The sequence below is a fragment of the Trichogramma pretiosum genome, unplaced genomic scaffold, assembly GCF_000599845.2.
Source record: "Trichogramma pretiosum strain Unisexual culture from Peru unplaced genomic scaffold, Tpre_2.0 scaffold37, whole genome shotgun sequence".
Classification (NCBI taxonomy): Eukaryota; Metazoa; Arthropoda; class Insecta; order Hymenoptera; family Trichogrammatidae; genus Trichogramma; species Trichogramma pretiosum.
The window spans coordinates 199,195-221,572 of NW_019641622.1; the positions used below are offsets into that span (position 1 = coordinate 199,195).

General features: G+C 43.6%; 2 protein-coding genes across 2 annotated transcripts; one reads left to right on the forward strand and one right to left on the reverse strand.

Annotated features, from left to right (window-relative positions):
• Nucleotides 1–9,457: 9,457 nt before the first annotated feature.
• Nucleotides 9,458–14,601, reverse strand: LOC106648808 (Na(+)/H(+) exchange regulatory cofactor NHE-RF1). Its single transcript, XM_014365911.2, has 2 exons — nt 13,447–14,601; nt 9,458–11,851 (listed from the first exon to the last, which is right to left on the reverse strand). Exons 1-2 carry the CDS (start codon nt 13,924–13,926, stop codon nt 11,456–11,458), a joined length of 876 nt encoding a protein of 291 aa, XP_014221397.1. The 5' UTR covers nt 13,927–14,601; the 3' UTR covers nt 9,458–11,455.
• A 996-nt stretch (nt 14,602–15,597) lies between these two features.
• Nucleotides 15,598–22,227, forward strand: LOC106648796 (rab11 family-interacting protein 1). The gene is made up of 7 exons (XM_014365891.2): nt 15,598–16,035; nt 16,646–16,684; nt 18,285–18,528; nt 19,049–19,454; nt 19,541–19,857; nt 19,933–20,389; nt 21,218–22,227. Exons 1-7 carry the CDS (start codon nt 16,005–16,007, stop codon nt 21,392–21,394), a joined length of 1,671 nt encoding a protein of 556 aa, XP_014221377.1. The 5' UTR covers nt 15,598–16,004; the 3' UTR covers nt 21,395–22,227.
• Nucleotides 22,228–22,378: the final 151 nt, after the last annotated feature.

Consider the following 22,378-nt stretch of genomic DNA (forward strand, 5'->3'; position numbering starts at 1 on the left):
CAGACGAAATATCGTACGCTACTCAAAACTCTCTTCTCTCGCGAGCGCCGAGACGGTCGTCTCTCTCTCTCTCTCTTTCTCTTTCCAACTCTCTAGAGCTACCTATAGGCAGTCGCAAGCTCCGCTGCCAATGACGCCTCGCTTCTGTCCCCCTCCTACAACTAATACTAATATTGCTACTTTGTAAAAGCGATTGAGCTTTCGGCGTCGCACGGTAAACCGACGAGCTTTTTCTTCATTTATATATTTATATCGCTGCCTTTATAACCGCAAGTTCTCGTATATACGTGATATCGGCTGAATCATTTTCATTTGTTATGCATCCAACGATTCGATGATTCGTGCTGCGCTGTACATCCCCGATGCTTAATCTTGATTCAAGCTCATCGCAAATGTATTTGGGCGACTTTGTGGCAGTGAATTCTCGAGTGGTTAAGCAAGTTAACAAAAATAATGAGGATCGATAAAAGTAATTATAGCGCGTCCGACAGTCGAGGTGTCACTTTTCGGGTGTAATGTAACACCGATATTGAAATGTGAAAGTACGGTAATTTTCTCTAAGCGCCCGTGAAAAAAGTCTACAAGATAAACACATTTTGCTCTAAAAAAGCTCGTCACACGGTTGCGTAAAACACGCCTTCACGGCTGATGTTCAAGGCTATGGGCCGTGCCACGGTTGCGTTACCGGTCGCGCATCCGATCCAAAAGCTCGTACGTACATGCGAACGACGAGTAAATTAAATTTTCGAGAAAAAAAGTAGGCAAAAGACTATTGTCATTCGTCGGGCGATGTCAGTCATTAGGTCAGCGCGCTGACAGGCTCTTTTTTCTCGCTAGCGCCCGCTGACACCGAGTACGGCGCGGGGACAGGAGCTTACTGGCGCCTGACTCGGTACACGTATACAAGCGCAGGCATTTAGCCTATCGTGTACAAGTCGGGGGTATAGATGAGCATACGAATCGCGACTCTAGTCGTGTATTGTTCACGAGCGCAAGTGTATTACAGGTTTTGCAGCAGGCGAGTTGGAGCTTGCAGAGCTCGCGTACGCGCGCACGGCGTATATAGGTGAGGCGCGTTGAAACGCACAGTGCTCCGTCGCTTTACGCGCACGGCGACGTAGGCCGGCAGTGGCGGCGGCGGCGACGGCGGCAATCGGTATACGTGTACGTGTGTTATGAGCTGCGTTCGACGCCTCGCGGGCGCGCGCACGCCTGAGTTTTGAAGCTTACGGTCAGGTAAAGATAGATCCACGGGTGACGAGGGTTCGGTTATATTTATCCGACTTGCTGAGGGAGAACGAGAAAACCTATACATATATTCCAACTGCTTCTCTTTACTCCCTCCCTCGGTATTTCCTTCTCTCTCTTTCTCTCTATATCTTTCTCTTTCTTGCTCGCTCGCACTTCCACATACACTTGCTCTAAGCGAGAGTAGTATAGCAGCATCGAGCATGCCAAATATTAGCGATGACTTTCGACTGTGTGCGTGTACTCATGTATGTGTTTCGGTCTCGACTCTCGTCGCAGCAGCTCGTGGGTGGAAATCGTTGCAAGCAGTGTATACGATTTATTTTTCCGTTGCGCGCATCTCTTCTCGAGATGATTTTCAATCGAATCGTAGCTCATTGCTCCAATCAGCAAAATCGGACGAGATCTCGACTCTCTGGCGCTTGGCTCAATGTTACGATGATCATTTATCGAGTTCGGCAATTAAGCATTTTGGATGAAGCTATTGCTCTTTCTTTTTATCTATTATTTTTGTTTTCTTCTCGATATTTTTCCATTTTCCGATACAGGAAGGAAATAGCGACATTTTCCATGCTCTTTATTTTGAGTTTACTCCCGGAGACGTAGTTATTTTCTCTTACTCGTACTGCAGCATGTACTTTGTAGACAGGCAAAATAGCGTCCAACGCATCAAGGAAACTTCACTTACAAGCATAACATCTTATTAAATATGACTCGTTCGTCCGAATAAGAAGTACCATAAATAATGAAAACGGCGAAAATAATCCCATAAGCGGGATACCAAGTTAAACGCGTAAATAAATATCATTTGATTTATTTATGCACAGCTAAAGTCCCTCTAATATCATGACTTTGCCGCTGAATCGTGTAGTATTTTTTTTTTATTTTTGTTATGGTGTTAGCGCTATAAGAATAGATGTATGGGAACAAAACGATGGTCTCGATTTTAAAAGAAAACAAACATTTTTGCCTGTTCAAAAAAACGAAAAACTGCTTATACAATTCGATCGTTATAAATTATAATAGTGCGTAAATCTAGTCAACGCGAGCACGCATATGGAAAAAAAGGTTGAAGCAAGTGTAAGCGAGTGAGTTGTCAGTCAATCTGAAATAGATCGTTCCTATCTTAAATGGCCATAGGCGCGTACGGCCAAGTAGAGCGTCGGTATAAATCAATGGAAGCGACGCGCGAATTTCACGTATCACGCGCGAAAGCTCGGGCAAGCTCACGTCAGCGCGTGCAATATTGCGCGCGTTGGGTACGCCGCCGCCACCGCGAAAGCGCACAAGAGCTCCTATGCGTGAATGGTGTATCGAATAGGTATAGACAGCTGCCTGTATGCAGTATATACACATTCCGCGCGCAATGTACGCGAGTAGCACACATAGTAGATAGCGCGCGACGTTTCGCCTGCACAAGCTCTGTTCGCGTTCGGGCTATTTTTAGCGCGAAAAGCGCGTCATTTTTAGCCGCGCGACTCAAACAAAAATCCAACCCTTCTATATAATACGAGCGGCATCATTGCCTCGGTACTACGAGTGTATACGCGTAAAGTTTGTTTGCAGTTTCGCCATCGTACGCGCGTACGTAATGTACGCGTAAGCTCTCGCGTAAGAGCGACGAGCGCCTAACTATGTGCCGTAATCGCCGACGTGAACGCGAGCTTCTCTCGCTCATGCATCATTTTTCTTTTTTCGCGAGTGCCTTTTAAGGCACAGCTGATTCTTCGCTCCCACTTTGCTCGAGAGCGACTGTTAATACGCGAAAACATCTCGCTGAGGAATTTCAGGCCGTTTTTTTAAAGCTCCGAGTGGAAAGAGCTTTTTTTGCACGCTCTCATTTTCATAAGAAAATGCAATAGTTTTATCGTTGAAAAAATTGGTTTAGCTTGTCTTCCAAACCATTTCAATAAAACGCAAGACAAATTAAATTTGATTAAAAGTATCATCTAACAAAAGTTCAAGTACTTGATGCTTCATAGTAAGTAGCAACAATCATTTTGAATCAATTTTTCTAATTAAATGAACTTCGATTAGTCATATTCGTTAAAGGGATATATAAAAAATGAACAAACAATAGATAGAGCAGCGATCGTTGGGCCTGTTTATAAGACGAAATTAAAAGCGAGTAGGCGGGCTATTCGATTGTGAGCTGTCTAGAAAAGCCGCGAAGAAAAGTGAGAATACGAGGTTGGCACGAAATGTGCCTCTGGCATGCGATATTGCAAAACAAAAACACGCGCTTGCTCGCTCGCACAAGACCACACCGAGGCGGGTGGCCGCTCTTTCTCTCTCTTATGCGTATGTGTACGTCGTTTCGTTCAAGTTATAGCCGCAGCTTTTAAGGTAGATCGACAAAAAAATGAAGCCATCGAGCAACGGAGTCAGGACCAATTTGTATCGTTACACGAAGGATCGTAAATGATTAAACACCCCCGGTGCATCAACTATACGGAAACGAATCGGCGAATTTCTCGAAATACTTTGGAATGAAAACATTATGTTAGTCCAGTTTTCTAAAGTCTCGAGCGATGTTTTGCACGCATAATGAATTATTATAGGCGCGCACTCGCTCGACGGCGGTGGTTTCTCGCTTATTTTCTTAGCATTGTACTCTTCGCGAGGCATTACATAGACATTACGCACGAACAAGCGAGGAAAATCTCAATGTGATGTTTTTTTTCTCATTGTTTTTACGGAATTTCGACGAAAGCTTGTATATGTTGCTCGAAAATACGTAATGACTCGCTGGCGATGGCCCCCGTCAGACGTCTCGTCGAGAAAGAGAAAGAAAGAGAGAGAGAGAAAGAGAGATGCGATTCGAGCGACTGCCTCGCGTCCAGGATACATTTTATGCTGCATACACGTGTGCGTCTAGCACATGCGAACGTACACGCCGTACGCGGGTACATAAAAGAGCAACAGCAGCAGGTGCACGTCTGCCGTATACCTATAGATAGGCGGACATACGTGACACGCAAGACACCCTGCATACACGTCTTTTTCTTTCTCGCTCTCGCTCACTCTTTCTCTGTCGTACATAAGCCCATGCACATTATACACGCACTTCTCTACGCAAAATGTATATAGTGATACGTAGGTTGCGAGAAAAAGAGAGAAAGAGAGAGAGAGAGAGAGAGAGAGAGAGAACGAGCGAGAGCGCGAGGCGTGAGTGTGGTGTGTGTGCGCGCGCGCGCGCGTTAGCTAAAATTAAATCAGCGCTCGCTCTGGAAATAGATATTATATGAGTGCCGCGAGGACAGGATAAGATGTGTCGGCCTATTATATACCCCACACACACATACGCGTACCCACACATACATTTTGAGAGACACAGACGTAAGAGGCAGATCGCGAGCCGCTCGCGAATTATGCGAAAAAACAGCCGTGACGGCCTTTTTCATTCGAGCTCGCTTGTTGTTTCTTTTTTTTCTTGGTCGCTGCTAATCCATTGTGGCGTCGATTGAACAATACTGTGAAATCATTTTTTGCACACTGCTTCCACGACTGCATACCGCGTAGGAAAATTCGAACGGGTCCAAGATGCGATCGGATCGTTACCAATCATCGGATGGCTTTTCTGCGTTACCGATGTTGCATAAAAAACGTAATTATTGCAAAAATTACCAATTGTCTCGATACGCCAACGAGAGAACGTGTGTCGCTTTGCAACTCGAGTCAAAGCGCATAGGTACAGAAAACATATGTGCAGGCGATTGTAAAGCTCTGCGACCATAAAATGTTTTTACGTCAGCAAGGTCAGTGGGTGCATAGCTTTTGCACGGGGGAGGGATTTTCAGGTCGACAGACTTTAATTGTCACCATGAAATGCGCCTGCCTGCCTCGAGTGCATGCTTGCCCCTCTGAACATGCACACGCGTTGCGATGCTGCCGCCGTAGCACGACCACCTATGTGTCCGCCTTCTCCGACACACTCTACTGATCTGAATTTTCTGAGCTTCTGTAACTCCTTTGTTTTATCGTCACGCGCAAGTCATTATCGTTCCAAGCTAATTAGCGACATCTTTTTTCTGCACGCCCATTTCGGTTTTCCATCCCGCCGTGTTTACGAACGTGCAGTTTCTATATCATGAATGAATCGACTTGTTTTTATTTCCAATCTCACACTTATGAATAATTTGTTTATTCGAGATAAATAAAGTTGACGCGAATGGGCTGGATGTTTGTTCTGTTTTATTGCTCGTGAGCGCGCAACTTCGTGTAACAATCGAATGTTTGTGGGTTACTTAACCCTCTTACCTATGTCAAAATAATGATTAAAATTAAACCTGCTCTCGAAACGCTAACAATCTGTCAGAATCCAAATCGCGACTAAACGATACCGCTTCATTGGATTCGCGTATACCATTAATCCAAAAATAAATGTTTATTCTCTGAAAAAAGAGTTATGATGACATAGAAAAACACGATTTAGTACGTACTTTTTTTAGATACTAATGCTCGAGTGCGAATTTATGCTCTTTCTCTCGTTCTCCGACTGCAACTACGGCTAATTAGATGCTTGTTAAAATTGTTTTAATTGAATATCAATCTCACGTGTTTTATTTGAGTACACATAAAAAAAAAGTATTAATCGATAAGACATCGTGGTCTGAACTCGAATCCATCTTTGCAAATATTGCACAATATTACCAAGGGGCGGTAGAAAGGGGATGCTTTATTAAAACAATTCATACACTTTTTATTTAAAAGATTTAAAATCCATGAATGTCAATATCTTGCACAGTAATTATTTGTTCGGCGTTATTTTTATTCATTTAAATTAAATAGAAGTTTCAATGTGTTGTGTATTGGTGCATTTTCATCAATGTTTGTTTCAAGTTTCGAAAAGAAATAAATGTTTATTAAAACTGAAGCTGACATTATTTTAAACATCTCATTTCATAAAATTTGTATAAAATTCACATTGAAGTTGTTGACTTATTAATTTAATCTTTACAACTTATTGAAACATTTTATTTCATCACGCCAACCCGAGTATATATTTCTGATAGTTTACACGAAAAAATGTCTAAAATAATCTAACGTAAATTCGTAATACCAGTATGTGACTCGTTTCATAAAATGTTTTGAATTTTTAATGGTTCAGTGAAATTATCTTCATCTTTAATGAGGCCTCTGATTCAATCAATTAAGAGCTTATAGGCACCTATAAATCGAAAATGTTTTTATTCAAATTTTGAAAAGGATTTGCCTTTCCCTTTTCGTTGCATTTTTAAAACTCGAAAAGTTGATTTTTCACTGAGATCCAGCCCTTTTTGTGAGCTTTTCTCAATTACTTCTTGTGTTCAATTTTTTCTTCATTTTGTGTTTTCTGGAGATTCGTGTTTTTGATCACTTCATGCAAGATTCCCCTTTGAGCTCAACACCAGGGTCGCATGCACCTCTTCAGAACGTCAATGGTCACAAACGCAACCTTGGGCGAGACAATCCATCCTATAGGTTGCTCTCGATGAGTAGTTTTATGGTGATCAATACGAAAAATAACGTGAAACGAAAAATAAATGTTGCTCGAGTGTCTAAGTCGGGTAACTTATATTATATATAAGCCCCTAAGAAAGAAATTGAAAAAGATTTTGTTGAAGACATTCTTTGCCAAGTATTAATATCATGTTAAGTCCTCACGTTTGTGTTTGAATTACATAGCAGTTTCAAGAAATACGTGTGCTTAAGTTGTTTTGGATAACTAGAGCTATTGAATGATGTAGTTAGATATAATAAAAGATTGAAAATCATAAAATGTTTGTAAATAAATTACTTCATTCTTTTTTAAATAACTACCTTTTCTATTATTATGAATTCATCATCTATCTCACTTGAAAATCTTATTTGAATTCGATTCAAATTTATAGCCATTAACTTTTCTCTTTTACAAAAAAACCACAATTTCTTGATTTCAAATTTTTTGAGATTGACCAATAACGTATTTCTACTTTTTCCTTTTATCCTATTTCTTTTAGCAATACTACGAAAACAGTTTTTAGTGTATCGGTATATACTAAGAATCATGAACTATCAACTCACAAAAAAAATTATATAATGAAAAGAGCCAAAAATGATTTGTATAATACATGATTTGTATAGACATTTTGTTACTGATTAAATTTTTTAAATTTCAGTTAAAAATCAATTTTTTAGAGTTTCACCATGATCATATGTATGCAATCTCAGATAGCACAAAAATCAGTGCCACAATTTTTTTTTCTATCGATACTTTTTAATAATTGTTTCACGAAACATTTTTAGCTTTTTACAGTCGTATTTGGTCAATAGATATAAGCATTTTCAGTTGAAGATTATGAATTGTAGATTCGGCATGAAAATGAGATGAAAAAATTTAGGCCTGATTGAACAAGTTTAAAAAGCTTAAGAAAATATTTTCGCTAAGAAATACGTGATGGCGCCACAAGTTAAAAGCTCGTAGAAACTTATGAGATATTTAGCAGATACATCATTGTGCTACGGATAATGTAATATAACTGTTGCTAAATCTAATTTACCGGTTGATGACGCAAAATTAAATTTTTTATTTTTTATTTTTTATTTTTTATTTAAGTATCTAATTACCACGAAAAACGTGGTTTCATACATAATGATAATTATGTTATCAAGCTGAATATTAAATTATGCTTATTAATGCCAGGTAATGATGAAAACCAAATTTTTATTACTCGAAAGAAACAAATAAAATATTTTAGTTTACACGTTTGTGGTGAAAGAATATAAATTAAATCTAAAAAAGCATCAATAAGTTTGAAAGAATATTATTTTGTGAATTGAAATAATGAGCATATGAATGATGTGAAATTGGAATTATGTAATAGTTCTTTTAGCCGATATTTTGATAAATACTACGCTAATGAAGTATAGAATAGAATTACTTACAGTAAAATCTACTTAAAGTCATAATACCAAAATCTACTAAAAAAAAGAATCAAGTTGCAGAAACTAATAAAGTATACCATTTGATTGATATATTCTGTGGAACTTATCTTGATACCAGCGAATTGACTATTCAAAATTCATTCAAAATTCATTCAATTTTCCGAATGTGGTAGGAGTTGATTTTGAAGCACATAATAATATAAAACGGCCTTCAATCTGAATTTTAATTAAAGAACTTACCTTTATGTAAGAACATTTCTAATTAAAAAATTATAAGCTACACACTGTTTAGAAGATTAGAAATTAATAAAATTAGTTTCGGTAAATATACTGCATAGTTTAATGCGGGTTCGACATTCCAATATAAAAGATTTTTTTAAATTTAAAACGCAATGTGTCATTTACTGAGAACTGTTATACGTAGGAGACAGGATGCGCTGCAGATTTGCAGGTCACCTGCTGCGTGTGATTTTCTAAATTACCGATCGAGCTTCACGCAGTCGGTGTTATGCACGTCGTCAGCTGCTAACCACTGCAATTGTCATTATAGCTGCAGATGTGAAAGTTTTTCACTATTTACCAGCTCAGACGTTATTTAATGGCTATTTGTTTTGTCATTTTTCTCTGTATATAAAAGGTGATAAAGTTGGTTGCAGCGTATAGGAAATTGCAGTGCCTCTGGCTTGGAGCATCGTGTACCTACATTCCTTGCGGTAGTCAGATGCAGTGCTGGCGTTTATTCGTTTATTCTGCTCGTGTCGCTTTATGGGTTTATGCTTGCATCTGTGTGGTACCTGTATGTGTAATGCGTTTCGTTGCATCACCAACAACAGGTCGGCAAGTTGGCGCTTGCCACCGTCGGGGCAACGCAATCGCAGCCAGCGACACGATTTCAGCACGATAACGTATATAATACACGCCACGAGCGCATTATCCGCCTCATGGTGCTACTTATACGCTCGATGAATTTCGTTTATTATATTATTTTTGCATTTGTGATTTCAAAAGTGCCAGGTGACGTGTCGCGCGCTTTTGTTTCATTCACGATCCGATTGTTGACACGCGCTATTTTTACATGCCACGGAAAAAAAGCTGCTTGATCCGTTTCGATGATTTCAGTCGAATATTATTATAAATCACTTGGGGCCAATTACGAACGATAAGATTTTGTTCTTTTCCGATAGCGATCGTAAACGGCATTTTTTGAGAGCAGTGATAAACTGCCAATGTACTCTATATACCCACCTCGGTCTTCTTTCAATCTATTTTAAAAGTCTTGGGTGGAATAATAAAAGTCGAGCGATTGTATCGGTATTTTTACATAAGTATAATTGTTTTTGTCAAAGTTAAGCATTTGCGATGTGATGCTAAAAAGTGGCCACATAATGTACATATTATGCATTATTATTTTATGCACGCGTGTAATTTCGTTTATTACAATATTCATCTTACACATTATTTACACAATACATATCATAATCGATCAACAATAATACAGTAACAATACGATTAACAAGTACAATATGACAACTTACATCTTAAAAAATAAAAACTACATTTATTGAATTGCAATAATAATATTAATAGTAATAATAATAGTGGTACTGAAAGTTAATAATCATTAAATTATAATGATGATTTGTAAATAATTAAAATAATTATTACGATTGAAATTTGGTCGAGGATCTTCAATATCCGGACAGAAATTAATTAACGAATATAAAAATTTGTTTTGAGTTTTGACCGATGAAACGTACGACGATAACGTACATTTATCATGTGTAATCTCAGGAGTAAAAAAATTTGCGAATGTATCGAAAGTGTTGCAGAGCAAAGGAATGTCTGTCTGTATACATGTATATAAATATATACGAAGAGCGCGCGATACTCGATTGCGATATTATAGCGATGTGGCTTTTTTTATTTATATCTTTCTCGAATCATCATTAACGAATGTTCGGTTACTCTCCACTACATTACTGAGAGATTAATCGAAAAATTGCACTTATATACTCTCTCGTTAATACATAGCAACATCGTAATGATTACTCATCGGAGAGCTTTCAATTTTCTCACGGAAAAAAAAGCTCACGAAGTATCGTAGAAATTACAATATACCATGCGTAAAATTGGAATTTATTACATTGGAAAATTTCGTTGCCCGGGCGAGAGGTTCTCATAGCCGTGTAAAAACGTCTTACGACGAGCTTGACGTGCTCGCGCTAATATTTACGAAGCCAGGAAAAAATGCGTCAATTTTCCAGAGGTGCCGTTGCGCGAATGATCGCGGCGATACAGGTGAGCTATTTTCGACAGCGCTACATGTGTAAGCGTGTGCACAATGACACGCACCTGTATCAGGATGACACATATTAAACACATGTTGCACATAAACAGACGCGCATGATCGTCGTCGTCGTCGTCGTGTAGTCGTCGCCACTCATATGCATCGTCGCTGTCGTCGTCGTCGCAATCGTATTGCGCGCGCTCGAGACTCGGCAATCCGAATCGCGTGTTATGTGTATCGTGCACATGTGTGTGTGTGTATAAGTATCGAAGCAGTCGCGGACACAGAGCGTACTAGTGCTCCTATACACACATGCACGATACAATATATATAGCGATCTCTCGTGCAGGTGCTAGATCTTTTGATAATTGGCGAAACCGAGCGGAGTTGCGTAAGTCCAGCGAGCCACGTATAATAAGTACGTCAGTTATATGGCCAATCGGCTGATAAGCCGCGCGCGTACATATAATCGAGTAATAATCGCTGCTGTATTTGCGGCGGTGGCGGCGATGGCGATAATCGCGAGCTTAATAAGCACGCCACGGAGTCCGAGATTCGGTGCTGGAATCGATCGATCGATCGCCGACAGCGATTCATTAGCTCTTTATTTCGGACATTTCTTTTTCTTTTCTTTTTTCAAGCTGCTAAAGATCGCAGCCGAAGAAACGGAAAAAAAGTAACGAGTCACCGTACATCTCGATACTCGGAGCGATGTATCGTTATACGCACTACTTACACAATAAGCAACAACAACTAGAAAAGGCTAGCCGCCAGTCGCGCACTTCCTGCATGCAATCACGATGACGACGACGACGACGACGGCAAAGACTGAGCGATGATCGAAAAAAATGCGCTCGCGCGTCCATGTAATACACGTGATCGTTCGCGTTTTCCTCTCCCGCCCGAAAACGGCGCAGGCAAAAGAAAACGCGAATCGATCGATCTTACACAATGATATCTATATAATATGGCGCGCGCGAGTACATTATGATAAGTTTTTATGTTGCTGCCGCCTCAAAGTTTTTGCACGATATCGAATTTATCCTTGAAATTGAGCGACTCCTTCTTGGGATCGTACTTTTTGCGCTGAGCCAGTTTAGCTCTGAGCTCTTTGGCGCTCATGCCGAGGTTCAGGGTTGTCGACGTCGTCGTCGTCGTCGTCGTGCCCGCACCGCTGCTCGGCGAGTCCGTGACGGAGAGGTCCAGCTGCGAGGGCGAGGACATGGTCGTCGTGGCGCTCTGCTGCTCGTGCTTGCTGTTGCCGCTCACGGACGACTTGACGGACGTCGCGTCCTCGTCCTGGATCATTCGGGACGTTCCGTTGCCGTACTCGTCGTGTATACTGTGATGCTGATGATGATGGTGATCGCTCGAGTCGTTCGACAGGCTGTCGCTGTTCATGCTCGAGTTCTGAAAAGAGGCAACATTTTTTATCCCGTTCAATTGGTCTCTGGAGTGAAATCGATAAATTAGGCACGGAAATTATTTGTCGACGCGCGGGATTCGGGATGTTTTGAAAAAAGGCGCGCGCAAATCGTATCTATAGTGTACCGAACGAGCTCGTGTTTATCGTTACTTCTCTTGAAAATCGCGACTTTATTTATACGAGCGACGACGGTCGCGACGAGAGCCGTGCAGTATAGTCACGGAGAGAAACGCTATATAACAATTACAATTAAAAACACAATGAGAACGGACCGTTGCAGCCTTGAGCCGCGTACTCGCGCGCGCGTTGAACAATAACTCGCGAAAAAAAAGAACCTAGCGCGCTCGATCTGCAGCTGTAATACACCATAAATTGAAAATGCAATTGCATAAGCTGCACTAGCGGCGTTTGCGGCGCATGATATACGTACATACGTCGGCTGTACCGAACTGCCAGAACATTGATATTTCAATGCAGTGTGAGTGTGTGTGTGTGTGTGTTTGCATTAAAAAGCGAAAAGACACGAGAGCTCGTCGGTGACAGGTAAACACACGCACGAATACGTTCCGTATAGCTGTATACGTGCACAGCAGCAGGTAAGTTAAGTAGACAGCGGGTTCGCACGCACACGAGGAAAAAATGGGAATATATACGTGCATACATAGGCAAGTACCGGAGATGCTTATCTAACGATTGTGTGTATATATGTATGCGTGTGGACAAATTCCCGGTGAGTGCTGTAAAGCAGCGGTGGTTCGATAAGAGAAACCGAGCAGCAGCAGCAGCAGTAGCGAGTATAAGGTGTACGCCGAAATGGGCATTTATCAACATTATTATGTAGGCAAGTACGCGCGCGATCGAGCGCGCAAACTTTCTCTCCTGCTTCTCGATTTCGTAGGATTTTCGTATAGTCGTTGTCGCGGTTCTGCGGGGAAAAAGTCGCGTGCGTCAGTGAGTACAAGGCTCCCCCCTGCCCGTGCGATCCGAGCGAGTCGAGCGATCGACGCCACTGCTGCTGCTGCTGCAAATTACCGAATTATTGCGAATTCCGAAGACAGTCACTCGGCTCGTGCGGTTATTAGCTCGAGCTAGCGCTGTATATATACGAGAGAATTAAATTGCCGCCGTGGAGCATGCCGATTGCGTCACCTCAGGCGCCTTATGCGCTGCCTGCGGATCGCACCGACAAGGCCATCGTCTTTGGATCGCTCGAATCGTTCGCGAGTCCCGATTCCCGTAGGCAATCGCGAGGATGCGTTGGGACGACTATGTAGGAGAGGAGCGCGAGGACGCGCACACGCCAACCGGTCGTCCAGAAAAGTTCCTACCTCTATAGAATGGAAGAGACTATCGGGCATCTTTGGGGTTGGATGCACGGCGCACGTGACTCGCCGCTACGCGGCTCTCGATCGAGCTCGTGACTCAGAGGCAACGATCCACGCGCACGGGGCCGCAATTATCGCACGTATACGAGGGGGGTCAACTACGCAGATACACGTTAACGTATACAAGGAGTCGGGGCCCTGACGGAACGCGCGCCTCGTGCTCGGCCTTCTCTCGCTCGTTCGATCCGTCTCACCTGGTGGCCGTTGCGATGCTTGTTGGGCGCGGCGGCGGCGTTGTTGGCGGCGGCAGCGGCGGCTGCGAGGGCGGCGTCCCGCTCCTCCTGCAGCAGCTGATGCGGACTCTTGTCGGGCGTGCGCAGCTTCCTGATGCCGGGCATCGAGCCCTTGATCGGCATGTTGTTGGTCTTGAAGTACTCGTCGGCCTGCTGGTCGACGACGAGGAGCCGCGTCTCGCCGGCCAGCGACTTGATGCGCTCGACGACCTGCTTGTGCGTCTCGCCGGTGATGTTGACGTCGTTGACCTCGATTATGCGGTCGCCCTTGCGCAGACCCGCCGCCTCGGAGGGCGAGCCCTCGTCGACCTTGCCGATGAACTGGCCCTGGCGGCCCTTCTCCGCGTGCAGATTGAAGCCGTAGCCGTCAAAGTCCTCCCACTTGATGATGTGACAGAGTCGGGCGCACGGCAGCTGCTGCTCGCGAATTTGGTGCTCCATTCTCTTGGATCTATCTTTCTCTCTCTTTCGCAGATTCTCTCTGGGCTCTGGGCTCTGGGCTCTCCCTGTCTCACTCACTCTCGAGACTCGTCTCTCTTTGGCTCTCTTTTTCTCGAGAGCGACTCGAGATTGTATATGTTATACACACGCACTCGCGAAGGTCCTGCGGCGCGTATCCGACTGCGCCCCGATCAGCGATCGTTTCTATGCTCGGCACACACACGCGCGCGCACGGTATTACTCTTTTTCGTTTGTTTGTTGACTTTTCGGCTGCTAGATCGCACAGCTGCTATGCTCGCACTGCGATAGGCAAGAAGGCAGCCTCGCAAAAGGTGTACTATGCACGATACAATTGACGCGAGCGAGTCGTCAGAACTGCGCGAATTCGCGGCGACGAGTGAGAGCGCGACACATCGGAGCGCCTGTAACCACACGTGCTGTGCTGCTGCTGCTGCTGTGCCTCTCCGACTCGCTGGCGTATATACTCAGGCACTCCGGCGATATATAATATTATCCGTGTACGTAAGTGTGTGCGTTGTGTGTTGTGCTGCTCCCTCATGCAACTATACCATACACTCCGGCACTCTCGCTCGCACTCGCTCGGATATCTCAGCGCCGCGCGACTCTTTCTCTCTTTCGCACTCGCTCGCGAACACGCCGAGACTGCACTACATACCAGCGCAAGAAGGAGAGAAAGAGAGAGACCGATCCCCCTCTCGTACGTGCAAGTATATTATACACACAGAAATCGGGCTCGAGTGTCTATAGCGCGGGCCCGAGCAAGAGAGCTAATACATTTATCGCGCGCAGGCCGTTCGCGAAACAGAGATATGCGGCGACGACGACGCCGAAGACGCGCCGCTCGATCGACGACCAGTTTCTGCATTACAAATTATAATACACGCTATGTATACTCGCCACCGTCATCTCGTGCGAGTAGCCGATCTCGAGCAAATCGGAGCAGACGCGCGAGTATAGCTTACTCGAGCCATCGGCTCCGTTCTACGCAGGGGGGACTGTTCCATCGGCCCATCTCTCTCTCATTTTATACTTCTTTAATAGTCTTGCTGTATAGGACATGTAATAACAAACGATCCGATGTACAATTTATACAAGTAGACGATCGTGTATCGGTTGCGCACGAGATCGCGCCACGCAGTCGAGCGCGCGACCACCTGTGGGATTTTCAGAAAACCTATTAGCCGACCAAGAGCTGCTACTACTACGTTGGTGCGCGGCACGGTTTAAAAGTCTCTCTGTGTTTACTATCGAGAGTTTAAAAGGCTGCAGAATTCGTATTTTTTTTCACGCTCGAATGTCATTTTCTCGATCGCAACGAAATTCAACGAGCGAGCGTGACTATTCATAAGCGAACGATTAGATCGTCGCGCAGAGATTTCTCCGCGCTACCAGGTTCGCGCTTGGTACCGGGCGACCGAACTCCGAGCTCCGAACTGCTAGTATAGCTGAACGCTTTGTAGCTGTATAAGTGCGACTGGCGATTGGAGCGGGCACCTCGTGCTCCGATCTACACACCTGAGCTCGCGAGCTCCGATTCGAGGTGTTGCGCTGCGCGCGTCGCCGCCGCCTCATCCTCCGTTGTTCTTTCTCTCTCTCGCTCGCTCGCTCGTACATCGCGCGTCGTTCGTCTCTTTTCAGCTCGTTACAGCTCGCTACATGGCACACTCGCACACATACGCGCGTGCATGTATACACACACACACCCACACACATATATACACGTTATAATTCGTCATTGTCGAAGCTTGCATCGGATCAGCGGTAGCAGCAGCAGCAGCAGTCGTAGCAGCAGCGAGCCAACTCGTTGAGAAAATAAGGTGCGCGCGCGCCCGCCCGTCTGCCTGTCTCTCTCTGTGTTTTCTGTCGTTTCTCTATTCCGTGCATGTGTGTACCGATGTGACTGTGTATATCAACTATGTGGCCAGCAGAGCTCTAGATGCATGTTATTGTTATTAATAAATACCGAGGCGAGATCGCAGCGCGGACCAGCTGCGGACAATCCTCTACCGAGTCGTGTGGTGTGCCTGTGATATAGATACGGGGGGGCCTGATTCGACATGTGGAGCCCTACGCACGTACAAGTGGTCGGTGAGTAATCATTCAGCAACGTCACTGGCATGTTTTTTAATAGCGAAAAAATGACAGCACATCCGGGTCGTCGTCGCGCATTGTCTCGTACACGGAGTCGCGCGTATCATCGATATATAAATAGCGTTGTGTGTTAGAGAGAGAGAGAGAGAGAGAGAGAGAAAAGCTTAGACGATGGATAGAAAAAAACGAAAGAAGAGATCGTCTCGCGTTTTGACATTCCAGACTCTTGCCTCTAACCTTTTGCGCGTTACGAAACATTCGGTAAATTCCAAATGATTATGAGTCGCGAGTACATTGTTTTGCTGTTGCTGCTCCTATATACAGCTACGGCTTATATATGACGAAAAGTCCCGTAAACCAGCTGCGAACCGATGCTATATACCTTTTCTCTCTTCCCCACTCTTGTCTCTCGATCTCTCTGTCATAGCTTGTTCTTTCTCTCTCTCTCGCTCTTTCTATTTACTAGCAAAAACGAGGCACGTACAAACTATACACATCCATAGTCGATTCATCCTCATATAATACGCATTGTGTCATGAATTTTTTCGCATTAAATTGTATAAACGATGTGCAGCGTCTCATGCATTGATATCTATATGAATTACAGTGCAACGAGCCAAAAACCTCATAACCAAGGGCAAAAACAGTGAGTACAAAAAAAACGACTTTTTACATGTTTATATTTACGTACATCGTACATTATGCGCGATTATATTATTTGTACGCGAGCCAGCTTGCGCATTGCAAGTTCTGCTGCGCTTGGACACATGTATCGCTTGGCGTTGACCGAGACATACTTTTTCGATTCGTGTATACACATGTGTAATGTGCATAAGCAGTGTACTACAGCAGCGACTTTCGCGAAAAGTCTGCCGCAATCTCTGACACACATACAAAATATGCTTACGCCTGTTTATTTATCGTCGTCGTTGTCGCGGAGCCTATTCAAAAAACTGATGAGCTTTTCAAAAAAAAGATACGACACTTGTGTTGCCTAGACGCTCGTGTGTATACGTACATGCAGAACAGCAGATCGCACGGCACGCGACACGCGTATACCGAACAGCGCATACCTTGACATTTCTCCGTTTACGCGGCGTATTGTCACAGTTTCGTGTGGCATGTGTATCGTGTAACGCATTTAATCTGTACACATAATGCGATATCGTTGAAGCATTACTCATCAGCCTTTTACAACTATTTGTTTGTCATTTTTTTTCGCTTCTTGATAATTAGATCGTCGTTTCGCGGCAATTCTAATCTCGCGTTGAGTGCCGAAAAAATTACGATGATGTCAGCTTCGTAGCGTTGTCTTCTTAATCGCGCGAGACCGTATATTAACATAGATATTTATAGTGATAAGCGCGAGAAACGTAGCCTCTTTGGTTTATATTAAAGATACACTCGCTAAATAAATTTATACAAACTTCATTTTCAATCCCCTTCGAGCGTAGAATATGTAGAAGAAAAAAAAAGAAAAAGAAGACGATAAGCGCGATCGCGAGAAAAACTTTCGAATCGCTTTATCTTTTTTCCAATTAACGAGAAAAATAATTTTTAGCGTACCGTTAATCGCTGCGCGCGTAAAATATATAATTTATGAAATATATACAATAAAACAGATAAAGGCGTAAATTTCGAAAAACGATGACAATGCCACTTGAAAGTGACATAAAAAATCGACGATAGACACCAAGTCATTCAAAAGACATATATAGTATACAGAGAGCAAAAGATAAAACACAAAAGAAGAAGAAACATATTTCGCGATCGAGAGCTCGTCTCGGCAACGGCTTTAATAATATCGTTCAAGCTCGACTGCAAATCGAAATAATGCTAAATGCAATTACATGTGAAATGTAATATATTTACGGATGAGCGTGTGCTGCAGACGTAGTAGTCGGTATCTTTTATATGATATGTATAATATGTATATGCCGCTGCTGCTGCGTTCACATATTATATACGCGCGGGAGCGCTAACTTTCTAAAGAAACGCAAGGAAATTAATGCATACACAAACTCGTATGAGCAACATGTGTATATGGTAGCAGATCGCGAGATGCAGCTCTCGTCGAGCGAGAGACCGTGATTCAGGTCACGCAAGAACAATCGTAAAACTGAAGCGGCTGCATGGCTCGCGTACACAGTAATATGCACACGCACTTTATATCATTATACAATATCATTCAAGTGGCGTTTATATACACGCCAAGGGCCTTTTATAAAAAAATGCGCTGATTGCAGAAACGAACGACTGCTTCGTGACGATCGGCCTGGGCAAGGACAAGTACCAGACGTCGGTCAAAGAAAAAGCGACGTCGAATGTCGAGTGGCACGAGGAGTGCGAGCTGCGAATACCCGAGCATGGCAACACGGCCGAGATTGTGCTCACGGTGCTACATCGCAACTTCATCGGCGATGAGTTCCTCGGCACTGTGCGCATACCCCTGGCCAAATTCGACATCTACGAGATGCCCAAAAACCGATGGTAATTGACAAAAATTATTTCAATTCGAAATATAGTTGCTGATTCTGTTCTCGAACAAGACTGGAGAAATGGAAATAATGAAAACGAGAAAGTCAAGACTCGAGCACAGGAAGAAGGAATCATTGTGTTTTTTTCTTTGCTCTTACTTGATATGCGCCTGTCTTGACTCTTCCATGTACGAGCGCATCATTTTAACTATTCCGCGACGAGACGCAGACAACATAATTGCCGACACATGATACCAGCAGCCCAATGTACGCAAATTTATCGCGTTTGTGCATGCATATAGATTTGTATTGTGTGTATACGCCACTCGAGTCACGTTTGGCCTCGCGTCGCTTTTAACCAGAGTTTGTACGTCGCTCAATGGCTGCATTGCCTGGTTACCAGTCGCAATTTTTCGTATTTGTCTCAATTTCTTTGAAATTCAAACGTCAGGAGCGCGAATGACGCAGTTTGCTCACGATTTTACGAGCGAAACTTGGAAACGCTTTATAGCTGACTGGATGATGATTTTCAGGTTCACTCTGGAGGGCAAACCCGGCAAAGAGAAAACGAAGGAACGGGGCGAGCTCGAAGTGCGCGTGGGTTTCATCGTAAAGGCAGGTGCCGGCAGTCTGTCCGACCTCACAAAAAAGGAGCGCCACAAAAGCTCGCTAGGTCAGCTCTCGTCCAAGGCCCAGAACTTCGGCGGCAGTCTGCTCAGCATCGCCAGCATCGAGAAGCGCAAGAGCCTGAAGAAGCTCGCCAAGTCCATCGGCCATAAGGTATCGGGCAAGAGCCGCAGCAAGAACAAGCTCGACGACATCTGCGACGAGGGTGAGTTCCCGGCCGTCGTCAGAGGTCTGAGGCCGAGAACAGCCGGTCAGGAGCACGGCGAGGCGGATCCCGGGGTCATCAGCGACGAGGACGATGACGAGTTCACTGTGAGCGACAAAACAAACAACACTAATTATCCGCCAGTTGACTTACGTCGATCTACCCAGGTAATAACAATAATTCTCCTTTGCAGTTTGACGATCTGTCGCACAAGAGTTCGACCTCGTCGATCAACTCGGCGGCGACACCGAGGAGCGGCCGAAAGCTCACCGAGGGAAATCGCACCGAATCACCCTTGGCCAGGTTTTCCGATGCCAACCTCTCGCAAACCGAGAACGAAAAACTGCAGCAGAATCGATCGGCCACTTTGCCTCCTTCCAAACCACCACGCTTTGCGTTGAACAACAGCGGCAACGGAGGCAGCCCTGGTACAGGAAAACTCGAAAAGCAACAGGAAGATGAGTGGGGCCAAAAACTCTATGGGATGCAAACGAGTAATGCCTTAAAAAGGTATTGTATCATTATCTATCGGCTACTTGTCTCAAAAAATTCATATTCATGTGGTTTTTTGATTCGTTTGAATAGGTGGGACCAGAAGCGTATGAGTCCCAAAGTGTCAGTCGAGGACTCGACTACGGAGAGTAACAGCGGACCAGTCAGCGAATCTCGCAACAACGTCGTACCGTCACCGATACCTCGGCCTAGATCCGACGTCGTGCTGACGTCCGTGGCGGACTCCAAGCGCGAAACGAGCAACAAACAGTCGCAACAACGACCGCAAACGCCTACGCAGCAGCAACAACAGCAGCAACAGCAGCAGCAAATCAAATCCAACAAAGACAAGCAGAGAGAACAGTTGCACCAGCAGCTCGTGCAAAAGCAGCTGGACAACAAGAAGAAAGACAAGCAGCAAAAGTTCTCGTCGGAGCGCATAATAATCGGCGGCGAGGAGAACACCCGCCTGGGAACCAACGACCTGATTTCTCAGTCGGGCAAGTTGCCGCGCGAGCTCGCCGAGCAGTTCGAGGGCAAGTCCAGAGAGGTAAATACCGCATGGCTCACGTACGTCGTGTCCCGATTCACAGCGATTTCATTCGTCTGCTGTCTGTGCTCTACGCGTGTGCTCGGTTGCTGGTATCATTGTGACGAATGATAACAAAAAAAAAACTCGTTTTACGGAGGCCGAAACAAATTGTGCTCGTATCAGCTTAGCAATTCGCGATTAACTCCCAAATGGGAGGAAATCGCCCAGACAGCGAAAGTGCGCAGCGTTGGCTACTATGCGTTAAGGCAGAAACGATCGCTCGATTTTCTCGCATTTTCCGCATAACTGTCGCTCCGCGGAGATTCGAGAAATTTTCAGTTGTTCGTAAGTCGCTCGCGCTCGGCTTTCTCTTGTATAATTCTTACAACAACTGAGAATCTCGATCGCGGCCGCTCGCGTTACGCGTAGGTGGATAGCTGAGGCTGACTCTTTCGCGATTTTTCCTTCTCTTTTTTTCTTTTCGTCGCTGATCGTCGGGCTAATCTTGCAGTAATACATTTATATAGCAGCCGTGCGCGCCTAGCTATAAACGGCAATATCGTTTCGTAGGTGTCTCGTACGGACTCTCCTTCCTGCTCGTCTTGCATGCGTAACTCGCGCGCCTACTGCGACGAGCTTTCACCGACGTCGATTTTTTTCCTCTTTTTTTTAGCTCGAAAATAGCCATGACTATTACGCTCGAATCGATCCGTCGAGTTCTTCCGATGTTACGCGTGGCGCCGTTTCTTTTTCTCGATAGCGCGTTAATTCTCTCATCGCGTGCATCGTCCTCGCAAGACTCCCTATACCCTGACTAATTTTGACACGATTCCCGTATTCTTTTAGGATCTGATCGAGTTGATTTTGAACCTTCAACTCGACGTAGCCGACAAGAAGAAGCGCCTGCATGACCTCGAGGACTACATCGATGCGCTGCTCCTAAGGGTCATCGAGTGCTCTCCCGTATTGCTGCAGAATCCATTCCAGCCGGCGCGACGGCTCTCGTCGCCCGGCCACCAATGAAGGCTCGACATAATTTTTAATCTCTTCCGCGTCTTCCATATCAATTTGTACATACATATATTATTATTATAATTATAATTACTATTATTATTAATTTTAATTGCATATACATATATATATCGCATCATCATCATCATCTATGTAATGTAATCGTCCACTAACGAATTCCTATGATGGTCTCCTTGATATTAATTATATGTAAACAAAAGTGCCCGAGTACTTCGAAACGCAGCGATCCGTCCAAAAGCTGAATAATCCCTGTTTTGTCTAACACGAAGAATTCATTTTAATCGTTTTTAAGCTAATCGTTCTTATTACTTTCTAAATGTTTTCATTTCCACATCTGTAACGTGCCTTATTATATGAAATACGCTCATTTTACAAAGGCGCTGAATTGCATCGATGCAACAGTGCAATGTGCGCTTAATGGGTCCAATAATTTAATTTTATTCATGAGTGTTTATTTGCATCTGTTAGCCAATTGAATCATAATATATGCCTCGATTATGAAAACTGAGATATTATTATTATATTTAATTCTTCGCGCATCTATATACGCTGTAAAAATATCAGTATATAATTATTATTGTATCTTTAAAAAAAAGGATTTTATCATGTTGAGAGATATATCGATTGAAAGCAGTCAAGACGTTGATATTAAAAAAAAATTTATTTACCAAACAATTTGATATCATATTGTTGTTATTTATTTGTATGTTTTCATAATGATAACTAATTATTCATTTAAATGTTTAATTATTTATATTGTTTATGTTCATATATTGTGAAGGTAAATGAGAAAAATAGAGAAATACAGAGAATTTTTTTGTAAATTAAATATATTTTCTGCTCTGCACAACCAAGTGCACACAGTATAATACCCAATACTCTTATGTTATACGCATATATTTAAACTTTTTTTTGTAAATATAATCGTGTAACGATCAATAACAACGACAGAATATTATGTATATATTTATTTTT

Coding starts and splice junctions, on each gene's coding strand:
- LOC106648808 (XM_014365911.2), bottom strand. CDS start 13,926: ATGGAGCACCAAATTCGCGAGCAGCAGCTGCCGTGCGCCCGACTCTGT. Junction 11,852..13,446: donor AGCATCGCAACGGCCACCAG/GTGAGACGGATC, acceptor GCCTCTTTTCAG/AACTCGAGCATGAACAGCGA.
- LOC106648796 (XM_014365891.2), top strand. CDS start 16,005: ATGTGGAGCCCTACGCACGTACAAGTGGTCG. Junction 16,685..18,284: donor CATAACCAAGGGCAAAAACA/GTGAGTACAAAA, acceptor CGCTGATTGCAG/AAACGAACGACTGCTTCGTG. Junction 18,529..19,048: donor GAGATGCCCAAAAACCGATG/GTAATTGACAAA, acceptor GATGATTTTCAG/GTTCACTCTGGAGGGCAAAC.